Here is a 16,986-nt window from a genome sequence, read left to right as displayed (position 1 = left end):
AGGGAGTGGGGGGGGGGGGGGGGGGTGGAGAGGAAGAGAGAGGAGGGATGAAGGGATAGAGAAACAAAGAAAATACAAAAGGTTCTTTTAATACCCAAAGGCTCTGTCTCCTCCTTGCTATACACTCCTCCAATATCTTATAGCGCTACCTTAACAAACCCACAACTTGTTGATCTATCTACACTCAAGTAGGAACCAACTAGAGAGTACCAAACATCTCAGTTCAAGAAAAAAGAACTCTGAATAGAATTTGTCCTCTTCTAACTACTTTTACCTGCAAAGTCTTCCACATCACTTTCAAAATAAACCCTGACCCGATTCTGGTCTGAGATAAATAGCTCAGCGTCTGAGCTCAGTTCAGCTTCAGACCTGCCGGCAGACTGAAGAAAAATTGAAATTGCATGCAATGCACTCTATCTGGACCTGTGACTGAGCAACAGCGTCTTCATGTTCTTTGTGTTCAGTCAGCGTTTGCCACCTAGTGGGAGGAAAGGCACATGTACAAAAGGCTGTCAGACAAGAGCTAGTGTGCGTGGGGCTCATTGGTGCTGATGAATTGAGAAGGACAAGCCCAAGAAGCTAAGTAGGATTCCAGGTGAAGATTCCCACGAGCACTGGGTGCCAAACCCAGGGAAGTAGGTGACCCAGAACAGAATCAAGTTTCCTCCCCCCAACTTTTACAACTCCAGCTTTTCTGCCCAAGTTTCCTAGCCAACAAGAGGGGGAGGCTTGCAAAAAAACTCCTTCCTGCCTCTTTCCAGGGGCAGGAGCTGTGCTGATGGCCTTGGGGGTACAGGATGAGCCCCCCCAACCCCTCCTCCCCATGAAGACTAACCACCCATGCACCATTCCAGAGCAGCCAGGACAATGCAGTCCAGACCTGCACCCAAGCCTGCTGGCACATTCCACCACCATGGCATATAAAAGCATGAGAAAGATAAAGAGATGACTGAACTCTCAGAGACCCGAACCAGGTGATGAGTTAGGACCACTCTCTGGTTCTTTACTGGTCCAACAAAGATCATAAAATCTCCCCTAACTCCTTCATGCAGCTGCTGTGCAGCCCAGATGAACTTGTGGACATAAAGGCACTAAAAATGTTACTGATCTGATGCAACTTACATAAATGCCGCTTACTGAGAGCTTACTAAGGGGCCGCGTCTTATGCACACATTACTTCGTCCTTACAACAAGCGTATCTATCCACCACTCTTACAGGTGAGGGAATGGAGGCCCAAGGAGGAGCAAGGAGCTTGTTTAGTCACACAGCTCATACGTGATGGGTCTCCCATTTAAACCCAGGTCTGCCTCTCTTCCCTGCCCTGCTTTTGATCATTATGTTCTTCCTCTTGCACTACAAATGCCAGACCTCTTCTCGCACATCAGCAGTCCAGGAGAGCAACCCCATTACTCACAGAGCTCAAGGTTCAATTGCACATCGGCTCTCAGGGACAGAAGCCACAGCTCTCCTTCAAAGTAATCTCAGAGGGGAGACTTGCTCTGTGTGACAACTCCGATGGCAGCACTAATACCCATAGATTCAAGTCACGCAAAGCCAATTTTTTCTCTCAAAGTAAAGAAGGTGCAGGGACGAGAGCTGCCTTATGAAAAATAATACTGCTTCCAGCCCAAGCCTCCCAAGACAAGCCACATGAACACCGTGCACAGATGGTGGGCAAAGATTTTCCTCCACATTGGCAGAAAGTTGGACCAGGTCAGTGCTGTCTACCTTCCAGTTAGTTGCAAGGGCAGCTTTTACAATGAGCTCTACAGATTAAAGGAGCAGGACACCCCTGAGCTCCCTCAAGAACTGGGAAAGACCAAGTACAGGAATTAATGGTGTGATGCCCTTAGAACTCCTCTTCTTTCCTTCCAAAGCTAACATTGTATTCAAACATAACTACAAGGTTCACCCTTCCCACAGAATTCGTACTTTCCAAAGACAATTGCATTCTGTATTACCTCCACCCCAAACCCCTTTATTAACGTATCCACTTGAAAACCTTTCAATTCTTTCAAAACTTTACCCCGCAAAAACAAGTAACCTCAATACCTCCTACCATATCCCACCAGAGATGACCACATGAACACACCATGTCAAATACAGTAGCAAATGTTTGCTTTGTTGTTGTTTTTTTCACCCTAGACCAGAATGAAGCACTCCACAAGAGAAGTGTTCTATTGATATCCATCATTTTCATGTAACACAACCACTGCCCTCTTTAACCCGTAATTGTAGACAACTCAACCCCCAAGGGCCTCCAAGTCAGCATGAATTGGCAATATGGCCTCCAAAGAGAGATCCTGTTGGCATTAAATTTCAAACCAAATTATAAAATCTATTTCTGAATTTGCATAAAGGACAGATGGATAGACAACTGAGCATCTAAGCAGATGACAGGAGCACCATGCCTCATGTGTTACCTCCATCACCTACATGATACTATCCACTTCACAAACTCATTCCTTGAAAAAATCTGAGACAGTCATAGTTTGAGGTCAACAGCAATAGAACATTCATTTGTAGAAGACCGACTTCTAAGGAGCCATCCCTGTCTCTAACCTAGGGACATTCCCAAAGATACCATCAGCTTCTCCCACTTAAAGGTGGAGATCGCTTGACTAAGCACACAGAAAGAGCATCATCACTGGAAGTCTTGGACCAATGGAACACAAGGAGTAATGACTGCCTTCAAGGGAAGCATAGAACAAGACCCTCTTTTAAGGCTCCCTAATGGCTCCCCTTCCCCAGCACTCAGTGACAAGTGGCAGTTTCTTAAACAGGGTTCCAGATCACTTGGCCTCACCCTACCAGATGGAGACAAGAAGGCTCTTGCTCATACTTACTGAGGGCTGAAACTCCAGGCATTCTTCCTCAAAGTCAGGGTCTACCTGATGAAAAAGAATCATTAGGAAATTAAAACATCCATTGATTTCTCCAGGACTCGGCCCCACTTGCAGGAGACTTCAAGGCCCGCGAACATCTCTGAACAGCTAAAATCTTGTCCCTTCCCTCTGTTTATGAAACTGGCATGCCACAACCACACACGTCACATAAGTACAACACACATGGAACGATCTACCAGTTACCAATAGACGGATCTCAAGTGTCGACAGAAGAACACAATGAATTCACTAGCAAAGCAACAGTTAAATGCCTGAAGTAAATAAAAGATCAGTATCCAGTCATTGATAGTCCTGCTTCGTTTTAGTTAGAAATAAAAAAAAAACTAGAAATAGTTTTAGTTCGTGGCCTCCAGCAAGAGTTACACTCGCTTCAGAACATAACAAATAATGCAACCATCAAGGAGCTTTGGCAAACCATGTAATCAACATTGCCTCGCAGCTGGTTAGCTGGGTCCAAAATTCCGTATGGCACCATTTTAAATTTCAACTTAGTGTTGATCTTTGGTTCTTAAATATTTCAAAATCATCAGTTCCTCAAGTATCAGGCATCCCAGGGGATTCAGGACATTTAGATTCAGCCTTCCTCGGGGTCAGGTGTGGAAGCAATACTGATACCCAGGCATCACACTGAGAATCTCTGAGCCATCCCACCGTGAAACCAGACAACAGGAGGTATCTTTTGATGGACATCTAGAATCTGATATGAGGAGGTATTGTACATCTTCCAGCAGATCAGAGTAAAACTCAGCATCTGTCACACAGTGTGATGGCTCCTTAACTTAACACAAACATTAAAAAGTAAATTCCTCCTGTCCTTCAGCTTTGAGTTTTGCCTTTCCCCAAAAGCCTTTTACAGACATTTAAGCTAAAGTTAATTTCCTTGATTTTTGGCATTCCTGCAAGTAAAAGATAAGGCCCTGCCTATTTCACTAATGCCTGAAAACCACAATACTTTATAAAGTTGTCTAATTCTTTATGTGTCTTAATGCTTCCGGCTTTACAAAGCATGTTTCCCTACAGCTGAGTCCTGGACATTCATGTTAGGAGCAGGGTTGGTAGATAAGATGTGGGGAGAGCAGAATACAAGAGCAAAAATTTCTATAATCCTAAAATCCAGATTAGCATTCTTTTCTTTAAAAACAAATCTACTCTCTTAACTTTCAAATATAAAGTACAGTATTAGTAACTACCATCATCATGCTGTACATTACATTCTCACGATAGCAGTATTTTCTAACTTACTTTCTCCCCCATATCTTGATCAACATCCCTGTGAAGTACTAAAATGTGTTTATCATCTTTACCTTTTCTTGTCTATAAGCAGGAAAATGAGGCAGGAGGAAACAGAAAAGCAGAAGGAAAAACAAGGTGACTGAGCATTACCCCAAGTGTCTAACTACCCAATGGCCACAGGTAAATGAAGAAAAAGCAATGTATCGGCCTTGAAAGAGAGAGACACGGAGGCCGCTACTTACCTCTGCTGCTAAGTAATGCCCTGTAGCAAGATGCTTGAAACGGAAGAGGCTATTCCAGTATCCAGCTCCACCCCGACATGGGTCATGTTGGACTACCTGCAAGGGGAGGAATGATTAACAGGAGTAGAAGAAATGTCAACCCATGCTAAGATAACACGGACACTTCACACATAGATCACAGTTCAGGAGTCATATCTATTAGCCGAAAATCTTCTAAGAAAGCCACTGCAATGATCATATGTAATGTCAGAGCTCAAACATATGGAAATGTTATGCTTCTCCTAAGAAGATAGTCTCCAAGTTAATACAAAATGCTTATAGTAAAAAGTTGAAGGGAAGGGGTGCCTGGGTGGCTCAGTCGGTTGAGCGTTCGACTTCAGCTCAGATCATGATCTCATAGCTCGTGAGTTTGAGCCCCGCATCGGGCCCTGTGTTGACAGCTGAGAGCCTGGAGCCTGCTTTCGATTCTGTGTCTCCTTCTCTCTCTGCCCCTAACCCACTCGCATTCTGTCTCTGTCTCTCTCAAAAATAAACATTAAAAAAAAATTTTTTTTTAAAGTTGAAGGGTTTTCAGGTTATTAGGTTTAATGATAATGAAGTAGAAGATTCTACAATTCATCCATAAAAGACATGACAAATAAAAAGAAATTTCAGAGAAACTGTAAAAGCATGCTTATGCTGGTATTCATGTGCTGCAATACATAGATAGACCTATGCTCTGAAACTTGAAGCTCAGAGAGCCAGGGGTCAATTTACCCTAAAAATCCATGTAACTTCAGCGTCTGGTCATGATAGAGTAACTGGCAATGGCAGCTGATGTCATGAACAATTAGTCACTGCATAAAATATATAAACTTGCCACAGACACCTAGAATACCTAGAAAACTGGATAAAACATAGGAAACAACTGTGTTCAGATGATGGACAACAGGTAGTATATAACTGTGATCCCTGAGTAAAGGGAAACAAAGTGATCTCCATGATTTGTCCAGCTTTCTGCTTTAAGGTCCTCTCTGGATGATCCCACTGAGAGGGCGAATCCAAGCAGAAGACACTGGTCTGAGTCGAGGAGGCAAATCAGAATTTAGGGAGACTGAAGTGTCTGGAATGTGTGGGGGCAGAACACAAAGCTTCCCACAGAAGCTCCAGACATCTACGCAGGGGCCCCCACCAGTCTTTGGTTGATTACAAAGTTGCAGATGTGTAAGGTGAAACCAGAAGGCCAAATGAAAAATAACAAGGAAGCTGTGAGCTCGTTCTCAGAGCTCATTCTCAGAGCTGGGATGTGTTCTGAGAGACTCCATGGAACACCTGGGGCATTCAGTAAAAATGTCAAAAGGGTGACACCTTAGTATCAGGGCCAATCCAGGCCTTAAAAAAGGACTGTAACATACTTGACTTAACAAAGCTTTAAAATAAGCCTCCAAAGCATCCAACTCATTCACAAGTAACTGTACTGTCTGACAAAACAAAACTCAAAACTTTTTTTTTTAAAGGAAAGATTTTTTTTTTTAATGTTTGTTTATTTTTGAGAGAGAGACAGAGTCTCTCGCAGAGAGAAAGGGAGACACAGAATCTGAAGGGAGGCTTCAGGCTCCCAGCTGTCAGCAGCACAGAGCCTGATGTGGGGGGCTCAACCTCACAGACCATAAGATCACGACCTGAGCCAAAGTCAGATGTCCAACTGACTGAGCCACTCAGGCGCCCCAAAACTCCTTAAAAGAAGGCAACAGAATGCAAACACTCCACATAGAGTGCACTGTCTCTCTCCCTCTCAGTGTTTTTTTTTTTTTTTTTTTTTTTGGTACTAGTATCCAAATCACACATGAAAAGTCATTCAGACTCTTTTCATAAAACTCTGTGTGGAGTACAATGGTGGCATCAATGATCAATGACCAAGGTCTGGCTCACATGGAGTTTATAACCTAGCAAGATTGATAGTGTCTCTAAGTAAACCCTAACCCTAAAGAACTGCCAACAAGTGCTAGGTGTATAAAGAGGAGGCAAAGCGGAAAACATGGAAGAGGAAGGAAATGAAAACTTCACATAGATTCCTTTCATAATAAAAATAGCGCAAATTTTTCTATAAAACAGGCAAGATAAACCTGAGTATTACAACATCCACAGTAAAGGGGAGGTTAAGACAATTCTTTAAATGGGCAAAATATGAGAACAAAAACTTCAGTGAAAAAGATGCATTGATGAAAAATAAACACATGAAAAAATGCTCAATATCATCTGCCATCAGGGAAATGCAGATTAAAAGCATTAAGACGGGCTCAGGTCATGATCTCACCGTTTGTGAGACTGAGCGCCACATCAGGTTCCGCACTGAGCATGAGCCTGCTTGGGATTCTCTCTTTCTCCTCTGTCTGCTCCTCCCCAACTCTCTAATAAACATGTGAAAAGAAAGCACCACAAAATTTCACCACACACCTATTAAAATGGCTACCATGAAAAAGACTGACGTGCCAAGTGTTGGTGATGATGTGGAAGAACTGGGACTTTCACACTCCGCTGGTAGGAATATAAAACGGTACGAGCACTCTGGAAAGCAGTTTGGTAGTTTCTTCTAAACATATATCCACCATATAATCCAGCTACTCCTTTACTAAATATTTAGCAAAGAGAAACGAAAGCTCATGACCATAAAGAGACGTGTACACATTTAAAACGCCCACAGAAGCTTTAGTTGTAAAGCCAAAAGTTGGATCAACTCAAATGTTCATGAACAGATGAATACATTGTGGAATACCTTACGGTGAAATACGACTCACCAACAGAAAGGAATGAACTATTGATACATGCAACAACATGAATCTCAAAATAATTATGCGGAGTGCAAAAACAAGACCAAAAAAGGTTATATACTGACTCCATTTATTTAAAAAAATTTTTTTTCAACGTTTTATTATTTATTTATGGGACAGAGAGAGACAGAGCATGAATGGGCGAGGGGCAGAGAGAGAGGGAGACACAGAATCAGAAACAGGCTCCAGGCTCTGAGCCATCAGCCCAGAGCCCGACGCGGGACTTGAACTCACGGACCGCGAGATTGTGACCTGGCTGAAGTCGGACGCTTAACCCACTGCGCCACCCAAGCGCCCCTGTCTGACTCCATTTATACGAAGTTCAAGAACAGACAACACCCAACCATAGAGATGGAAATCAAATTACTGGTTACTTTTCTAGGAAAAAAGACAAGACAGTTCTGAAAAGGAGGTTCAAGGGAGACTTCTAGGTGCTACTAGTCTTCTAGTTCCTGACCTGGGTGTTGGTTACACGACTGTATGTGTATGTAAAACTTCATCAAGTTGTGTCTTTTTGACCTGGGCACTTTGTGTCTGCTGTATCTCAATAAAAACATACAACAGTTGAAGGAAGGAAAAAGAGAGGAGGCAAGCCAAGACAAAAGCATGTACCCCAACAGCTGCAGTTAAGCAGAGAGGAGGACTTTGGGGGAGGGGCCATGTCCCTGCCGATCAGGCCCTAGTCACCTCTGTCACCAAGCACTCATGCCACTGACTCTTGGGTTCGACCTCATCTCTCTCCACCTCCTCTCAATAAATGACACGCCGTGAACAGAATCATCTATCTCCTCAAGCGGCACACTCACTACATTACTCCCCTTCTCAAAACTACTCTCCAAGCTCCTCCCTTGCTTATGACTTAAATCCCAGCTCCTCACAGCCTGGGTATGAGCCCTGCAACCTCTGGTCTCTAAAACCAGTTTGTTTCATTTCCCTGCCTATCCTTTCCACCCCACCAAAATGGGATGTTAAGCCTGATCTCCAGACCATCTCACATTCCCAATTCCGCACCACTGTCTGATACGAAGTGACCTTCACTCTGTGTATCTCTGCCTTTGGAAATACACATCACTCTCTAAGTACCAGCTCAAATGTTACCTTCTTCACCCAACCTGAACTCTTCCCTCCCTCATCTCGATCTCCAGAGCACGGGGAACGTGCCTCTACCCACTTCGCCATCCAGTGATCTGGGTATCTTTCTACCCTATCAATGACAGGAGACACCTCCGTATCATGCTGAGTAGGCACTCAATAACATATTGTTGTGACAGACAAATGAGCAAGGGAAATTCGACACAGAAGGAAAAGATGATACGATGCCTAAGAGAAACAAAGGTCCAGTTCCAGTTGCCAGCTTGCTTCCAAAGTAGACATCATTTTCCTCCAGCAGCACATCCAGCTTCCTTCAGATATGGTATGAAACACTTGTTTATCTGTCATCCTGACCCATTTTTGGAAAGAGGTGGGCTTATGTACCCTACAGGCCCACGAGTCCTCGCTCTCCCTCTCTGGCCCCACCCCTTACCTCCACTTCCCACAGGGCCTTCGAACTCGTGGCAGATGTAGCTGACTGCCGGCCGGTAGTTCTCAAGAACACATGCTGCTTCTTCCTGTGCTCATCACAGGTGAGGAACTTCTCCTGCTCCGCATGGAACAGCCTTACCACGTCACCCTGCAAGTCAACGCATGGAGGAATTAAGGGAAACCAATTCTAAAAGAGAACTTAGCTGCTGCCCCATATAGAGCCGAGTGCTGGCGGCCCAGAAAGTATCCAACTCACCCCCTTCAGTATGTCGTCTTTGTTATCGCTCCATTTCATGAAAAGGACAATTTTCCAGCTAGTATTGCAGTTGACAGAATTTACCTGGAAAACAGATGACAGTTATTATTTTGTTTTTAATGTCCCTCACAACTGTGTCTTCCAGCCCAAAAGCCCTAACATTAAGATCACAGGAACTGCAAATTCAACTGGCCTGTCAGATGGGTTTGGTAATTGATGGTGCATTTGTGCCAACCACCATGTATGCCCAAAATGACTCCAGGAACCTTGCTCCCTGACCTTCTTCTCCAAGTCTCTTGTTCTGTAGCCAAAAAGTAAAAGCTCAATAAAACCAAGTACTAATAAAAGCTATAAAGGTAAGAAGCGTCCAGGGAATACATTCTGAAATGTGAATGATCATCACCAAAAGCAGCAGCCACTGCCGGAACACTAATTATGTGCCAGGCGTGGGGCTACCATCATGCCCATTTCAGAGATGGGAAAACTAACGCACAGGGAGATAAGGGAGATGCACACTAACTAACCTACAGACATGGAGCTAGGGAATGGCAGATAGGGGATTTCAATCCACATCTACTGGACTCCAGAGCTGATGTTTTCAACCATTAGATAAGTACTTCTGTCACAATCAAGTCACTGTCCTTTTGTCTTATAATTATCAATTTGAGACCAAGGAGAGGTCCTGCCAAAAGCAACCTAACACTCTTGCAAGGTTGCTGATGGCCTGTAGCAAACCCACCTTAGTCAGCCAAAGGCAGGCTCTTAAGGGAGACCAATTGGAAAAAGGTGCCCCTCTGGCCAGAAAAATTTTGCACCAGGGCACTTTTCTGGCCGAACAAATTAGACAACAATCCCCCAGTGATATGAGGCTTAGTACACTGAGCCCCAGGGTAGCTACCAGCCCTCACCCACCACCCACTGCCTAGGCTTGCACAACACCACGTGACAACACTGATTCTGGGCTTTGATTGCTTACCTGAAGAAGAGGTATGCTGCCCCAACTCAGTCATGAGGTCACTTTCAGCACGCACATGTTTTGGCCCCAGGAAGGACTGCTCTTACAGCATATGTCTACCCACAAGCCATAATGGAGTTTCCCTTACCTCATTGCAGCCTGGGTTATCCACCAGCTGATGGCTGCTGGCATGTAGGGGCTGGCCAGCATTGACGGGGTTCAGTACAACCTTGTCACCTATGACCACCTGGCAAGGAAGAGACCAATAGAGCTTTTCACCAAACAGGTCAGAAGTGGTGGAGGGCAGGTGAGCATTCTTAGTCTTCCCCTTAAATGTGGCACATCCTAAGCCAGCAGAGCTGAAGCCTTCGTAGTGCGGGCCAGGCACAGAAGTCCGATAGCACCTGTCCAATCCCTGGAGAAGTGCTACAACCAGCATAAGACGCCACTTCCGGCTGTCAATATCCCCTTTTCCCTATGTTAACAGATACATATAAATAAGCCCTAACTAAATATTTGGAGTAGAAGCAGAATACTGTCTGAAGGAAGTCTATCTCTGAAACAATAAAGCTGTAATTTTATAGATCTAAAGCAATGACTTTCATACTTTTTTGGGGGCAAAGTCACATTAAGAAATACTTCTCCATTATATTCCACTCATACCTATTTATGTGCACATATGTGGGTGTATGTGTACATATATAGATATACACGTTTATATTTACCTGAAACAGAAGTTCCCTCCCTAAAACAATACTTACCTCATTATGTTTAGGACAGCTTGATACTATTCTATTCCACTTACTAAAATGAGAGTCACAAGCCACTAAACTGATCTCGTGGCCCACGAATGGATCAACACTTGTTGTCTGTAAAACACTGTCCTAGAAAGGATAACCAACTGCTCAAGTTCATCTTATCCTCTCAACGAAGGCACAGCTAAACAGGTATGTTTGAAGGATAAGAAAGCTAAGGACTTGCTGAAATTCAGGACAAAGTACATTTGTCTTTTATTACGAGGGTAGAAGGTAGGAGAACAGAAATGATGGTTTCCAAGAGGTAAAACTCATTTATTATCAGTTTGATACGTTTGGGGAGTATATACAATTAAATTTTCCCTAATTCCAACTATATATAAGTACCTCAAAAAAAAGCCAAAACTTTTGGTGAACACTAAGCTTTACTGGATTAGTTCTTCTATTCTCAGCTGAGGATCAATATTTACTATAACTGGGAAGGAATAGAGTGCTTCTGTATGCTTCTGGTATGACGTATATAACGTGATACACCCACCAATATATAAACTAACACACATGCTGTCCAAAGCTTGTAAGCTTAAATGGCAGTACTGAAAATAGCAAAATCCAGTTTTAGGTTAAGGCTAAATGAGCATTTTGAAGAGATTTCAAGCTGTTTAAGGGCACATTTCATTCTGGTAAAAAAAAAAAAAAATTACTATTTTGGAATCTTTAACAAGGTCAGAAATGCAGCCTGATGGCATTTAAACACACTCATTGTCAACTCTATGCCCACATAATGATGTGCTAATGTAGCTGACAAATAGCAGAACTGTTCTAAGTCACATGAAGAAGTATTTCAGTGGCTTTATATCCTAATGATCTGTTAGGAGAGGAGCCAGCTCAGGACCAAGTGCAGTCACTGAAATGGGATGGAGAGCCTACAGGCTTATCGACAAAGAAACAAGTGAAGACAATCCTAAAATCCATTCTCTTTCCCTGCTGTATCTCCTTATTTTCTTTCCTCCTTCTTTACTAACTTCATTTCCAAAATAGAGAGGCATTTCTATTCCACTACGGATCTAAAATGACAGGAACACTGCCCAGGACATTAATATATGAAAGCTGTTTTCGTGAAGTTACTGAAGTAATGGGCTATTCATACAATTTTTTTTTTTTTTTCTCAGAAACTCCGTAGGAAAAACATAGCTACTGTATTTAGGTCACACTTCTCTCCAAATTTCCCTGTTTTCCCAAACACTGGTTTCCATAGTGATTCCCCTCTCTTCACACAGGATAAGTCTCTGGTTCCAAGTACAAATTCTCCTAGTTGACTTTTATATACAATTACGGTTTGAGGCATGGCACGGGCACTCCCCAGGCTGGGACTTCACACTTACACTGTCTCCGATGGATCGCAGTTTGTAGAATGGCTGAATATAAAACCAGGACCCTTCATTTCCAGCTTCGTCCAAAGTCACTCTCATGGCATTCTTCTCCAGGAGTGCTGGAAGCCTCTTATTCACAGTTAGGTATTTATTACTTTTCAAATGCAGGAGCTGAAAACCCACCGAGAGAATAAGGTGAGTGCAAGCATATCTCTGAATCTCTAGGATTTCTCTCTCAGTCAGATAAATATGTATCAAACATTCCTTCCACCCCTGAGCTAACTGTGAAGTTACAGAGCCATAAAACTGCCTGAGGCAGAGAGTAATTAGAAAACAACAAAGAGCAAAAGGAGAAGAAGTTGAGGGAAGAAGAAATATTTTGTTTTTTCCCCTCAACATGGCCCTGGACAAGATGGATGTTGCTCAGGTCAAGCGCACCATCAGCAAGGTAAACCACTCTGCCATCTGTTAACATCTAATTCCATGTAAAGGAGCTGAGGAACTGCTATCTGAATATCCCGGACCCTAATATGCAGCTAAGGAAAGGCACCTCTGAGCACAAGAAATAGTTTAAGTGAATACCCTGTAAGGGGTATTCATTTCATGTGGAAGAACATGGCTGCTATAAATTTCCACTTTGAATTGCTAAGCACTTAATTCTTTAGAATTAAGGGTTATAATTAAGGGTTCCCAATTAATGGGAAACAACTTGTCTCAGAGTAGGTCTACATCAAGAAGCGTTGATTAATGCTTCCCGACTTAACAGGCTGTAAGAGAAAAGGAAGGGTGAATAAAAGACTGCCAAATCCTGAAAAAATATTAAGACTGGCAGGGAACTTCATTGCCAACTGCCAATATCTCTTTTTCCTATGTCAATACATACAGTGTCTAGAATACACCTAGATAGTCTACATTCTTCTACCAGCATTGTTGGGGTGAAGGAGTAACTTGTCTGATCTGTGAGCCCGGCCATGATACACAGGGGAAGGTGATACCCTCTTGACATCTTCATTGTTACCCTGGTGAGTGGTCCCTGCTCCTCCACACACCTGTCCAGGTGCTGAACTCACTTGGTTTATAAACTGACATTATATAGAGATGGATCCCAAGATCCAGGCTTTGAAGAAGGCATAATAAATAACATCAGCTAAAATGTATTCAAAGCTTACTTTGTGACAGGTACCTCTCAGTTATTCTTGGAAACAAATACCATTATTATTCCCATTTTGCTGGTAAGCAAACTGAGACATTCCATTTCTTGCTATACATCTCACAAAATCTGAACTGGAATGCACTTAAGGGCTTACACTCTGAGCTCCTGTCCCCATCTGTCATCTTTAGTTCAAGCCATATTCTCTCATCTTACCACATCATGGAATTCTTCGCTCTGACTGTGAACGCATTGGCCTGGCCCAGCGATAAAGCAGATACTGAACTCTGGGCCCACCTGGCCCCCTGTGTCCTTTCTCAGCCAGATAGAATTTGAAAGGAAGGCAGAGCGGGACTGGCGGGATTTGAAAGCCACTTTACTATTCCAGAAGACCAAATAATAATAACCCATTTAAACATAAAACTTTGCTGTTACCCATGTGGCAATTCTAGTTTTCCCATGCTCCAGTTTATCACTGCTCTCTAATAGAAATAACAATGGGAAAGAATACCTTTGTAACCAGAAGGTTTAAATGTTAAGTAAAATCTTTCAGAGAGGGAAATAAGGAAGCAAGATAACGAAATGGGTCAGGTCCTCAAAAGTTAGTAACTATTACCCTTTGTCAAAACTGGCTGGCAACTAGATAAACAGAAAAAGGCTACATTTGGCCCTGGGTATCTTCACACACTATTTTCTGCAAGGACAGACCCAGAAAGATTTTCTTAGCAAAGCCCTCAGTAGCTCTTTCCTAGATTGTGTTTTATCCCCACACCAACTCTAAAGGCACAAGGGATAAACAAGTAAACCTTACAAACCTGTGAGACAAGACTTGGGACCTATTCACCAAATATTCTACCTGAAGGCCCAGAATTGCTCTTATTACCCCTATGACCAGCTCTTGAACCAACAGATAAAAGTTACAGGGAATCCAATTTTCACCAATAGGAAGAACCTTCAAGGAAGGCATGTGAAACAGAAGTGCAGTGGCCAGGCTGGTTTCCAGGTGGGGAAATACCCACTTAAAATATCTGCATAGAACTTAAATCACCAACTACGGGGCAGAGTAGTGGGTTCCCGCACTGACAGAAGGCCAACTCAAAAGCAAGCCCAAGAGACCACCATATAAGAACAAACACTAGACCTTTTGCAACAGTCTGTCTCCATGGAGTTGGAACCTTGTCCAAACCCGATCTCACGTGCTTGTTTTTTCAGTTTTGTTCTCTGTAATGCTCCAGAGGAGAAGAGCAGCCATGACCTACCTGGATCACGTTGCCATACTGGATTACGGTCCCAAGCAATTTCCTGTTTTCTGTCTCATTCTGCTTCTTTTCCAAGTCTGCAGCATGCTACACACGGAGAAAGGAGACTGGTCACAAACAGGAAACAATGGCTTATATTTCTCCTCAATGATGCAAAACCAATGTTGCCGGTTTTATACGAGAACCACAAATATAAGCAAATACTGTACATAAATATGCCCTGAGGCTATGCAAAATGACCAAGGGGTTCAAGAGGCCAACCCCCTATGCCCTTGTTTTGTTGGCCTTTTTTGCTTTTTTAAAATGTATTTTTTTTTCTTTCAGGAATTCACTGACATCTGCTTAGGTTAAGACTACGTCAAAAGCTTATATATTTTTGAAAAAAATAGGGTAGGGGTGGGAGAGAATTTACATAGCCTTTTTATGATTTGTAAAAATCCTCTTTTAAGGTTTCGCAGAAAAATAAAACTAAATTTAAATGCTGGTTTTGGGTGATTTCTGGATCTGTGTCCTGGAATGCATTATTTAATATTCATGATCCTCAGTTTCTACTTTCATAAAATGAGGATAAAAAGAGCACCTACACCTCAGAGGAATCACGTACCATTACGTCTGGTCATTGCAGCATTTATGGAGTTATTATTGTTAGACATTATAATTTAATTTTCATAGTAGCTTCCTGAGGGATTATTCCCATTTAAAAACTTTTTTTAATGTTTTATTTATTTTTGAGAGAGCACAAGCAGGGAGGGGCAGAGAGAGAGGGACAGAGGATCTGAAGTGGGCTCTGGGATGACAGCAGCAACCCTGATGTGGGGCTTAAACACACCAAACACGAGATCATGATCTGAGCCCAAGTCAGACGCTCAACTGACTGAGCCACACAGGCGCCCCATCATTATCCCCATTTTAAAGAAGAGAAAACAGGTTCCAAGATTAAAGGGTTTATTCAACACTACACAGCTGGATAATGGGTACAAAAGGGATTTGTTATACTATTTACTTCTGTGTACACTTGAAATTTGGGACGCCTGGGTGGCTCAGTTGGTTAAGCTTATTACGACACTTGGTTTTAACTCAGGTCATGATTTCATTGTTTCCAGAGTTGGGGCCTTGTGTTGGGCTCTGTACTGGCAGCGCAGAACCTGCTTGGGATTTTCTGTCTCCCTCTCTCTCTGCCCCTCCTCCACTCACGCTGTCTCTGTATCTTTCAAAAGAAATAAACAAAATTTTAAAAAAATAAATATAAAATAAAAATCACACATCTATATTGCAGTGTAAGTGCACACAGAAGCACACATACACACAATGGAGTATTCCTCAGCCATTACAAAGAATGAGATCCCGCTATTTGTGGCAACATGGGTGAACCTAGGGTGTTGAGGGTGAATCTCAACCAAAAAAGCACAAAGAGACCCATCAATAAGGGCAACAAAGTGGTAGTAGCCAGAAGGGAGAGGGTGAGGGGTAGACAAAGTGAACGAAGAGGACTGGGAAGTAGAGGCCTCCAGTTACGGAATGAGTAAGTCATGGGGATGAAGGGCACAGCTCAGGGAATATAATCATCGGTATTGTAATAGTATAGTAAGGGGACAGATGGTAGCTACACTTACAGTGGGCATAACATACGGACTTGTCAAATCATGATGTTGTACACCTGAAGTAATGTAACATTGCATGCTAATTACCCTTCAATTTAAAACAATTATAAAATAATACTGGATATTTTTAAAAATCACAAAGCTACTAAGCAGAGGTAATTCTCAAACCCACATTTGGATTAACTACAAATCTGTAGTTACAAACGGGACTGGGAGACATTACCAGTCCAAATATGGCATACTAGAGAACCAGGTAAAGCTGAAGAGAGGGTTCCTGAATAGTCTGCCAGGGCCATCAACATGAATATTTTTTTCATTTATTTGTACAACGGAGAAAGCACTGTTATCATATTATAACCATGTTGAAGGCAAACTAGTTTTGCCCTAGGCAACAAAGAAACTGTTGATCGCAGCCTTTTCCCCCAAACCTAGACTCGGTCACACAGAAGTACATTAAGAAGGGACAAATTCAGTATCTGATGGGTAATAAAACCCTGGTGACCAGTTGTAGATTTCAGAACACTTTCCATTGTTCTCTTCCTGGAGTTTCCCTTTCCTTGAGGCCAGATGCCAATGAGTTAAAGGGCCTCTTTCCCAAGGAACAGTGTGCATTTTCATAGGACCCTTCTGGGCTTGGGCTTGGTCCCACACATACTAGCTTTATCATGTTGGCCAGGTTACTTCATCTCACCAAGCCTTCTTGTTCAATATTCTTATTCACAAAATGGGGACAAAAGCAAGTCTTTCTGGGCAGATGTGAAGATTAGAGAAAATAAACTCAATAAATTCTAACCATCATTATTATACGTAAGTTTCTAAAGTTAAGAAATGTTCTAACAATGAGAATTTCAACTGGTGAAGTAAGTTGGCTGGGTGAAGGATCTCTCCATTTCCTTCAAATTCAGCATCTGCTCCACCTCTACC

The 16,986-nt window shown here is 42.7% G+C and overlaps 1 protein-coding gene across 5 annotated transcripts in view; it reads right to left on the bottom strand.

Annotated features, from left to right (window-relative positions):
• The window catches only part of ITPR1 (inositol 1,4,5-trisphosphate receptor type 1), a 328,507-nt gene that overhangs the window by 185,329 nt on the left and 126,192 nt on the right, over positions 1-16,986 (bottom strand). For 4 of the 5 annotated variants that reach the window (XM_047850329.1, XM_047850325.1, XM_047850327.1 and 1 more), the window contains 7 exons: positions 14,462-14,548; positions 12,065-12,223; positions 10,076-10,174; positions 8,973-9,056; positions 8,718-8,864; positions 4,383-4,478; positions 2,848-2,892 (listed from right to left, as the gene is read on the bottom strand). In XM_047850329.1, the coding sequence (XP_047706285.1) occupies positions 2,848-2,892; positions 4,383-4,478; positions 8,718-8,864; positions 8,973-9,056; positions 10,076-10,174; positions 12,065-12,223; positions 14,462-14,548 (717 nt within the window). The remainder of the gene's footprint in view (positions 1-2,847; positions 2,893-4,382; positions 4,479-8,717; positions 8,865-8,972; positions 9,057-10,075; positions 10,175-12,064; positions 12,224-14,461; positions 14,549-16,986) is intronic. The other variant, XM_047850326.1, reaches the window with a different exon arrangement.

Source organism: Prionailurus viverrinus, chromosome A2 (assembly GCF_022837055.1).
Source record: "Prionailurus viverrinus isolate Anna chromosome A2, UM_Priviv_1.0, whole genome shotgun sequence".
Classification (NCBI taxonomy): domain Eukaryota; kingdom Metazoa; phylum Chordata; class Mammalia; order Carnivora; family Felidae; genus Prionailurus; species Prionailurus viverrinus.
The sequence above is the reverse complement of the archived record's forward strand: the minus strand, read 5'-3'. Positions and strand labels throughout refer to the sequence as shown.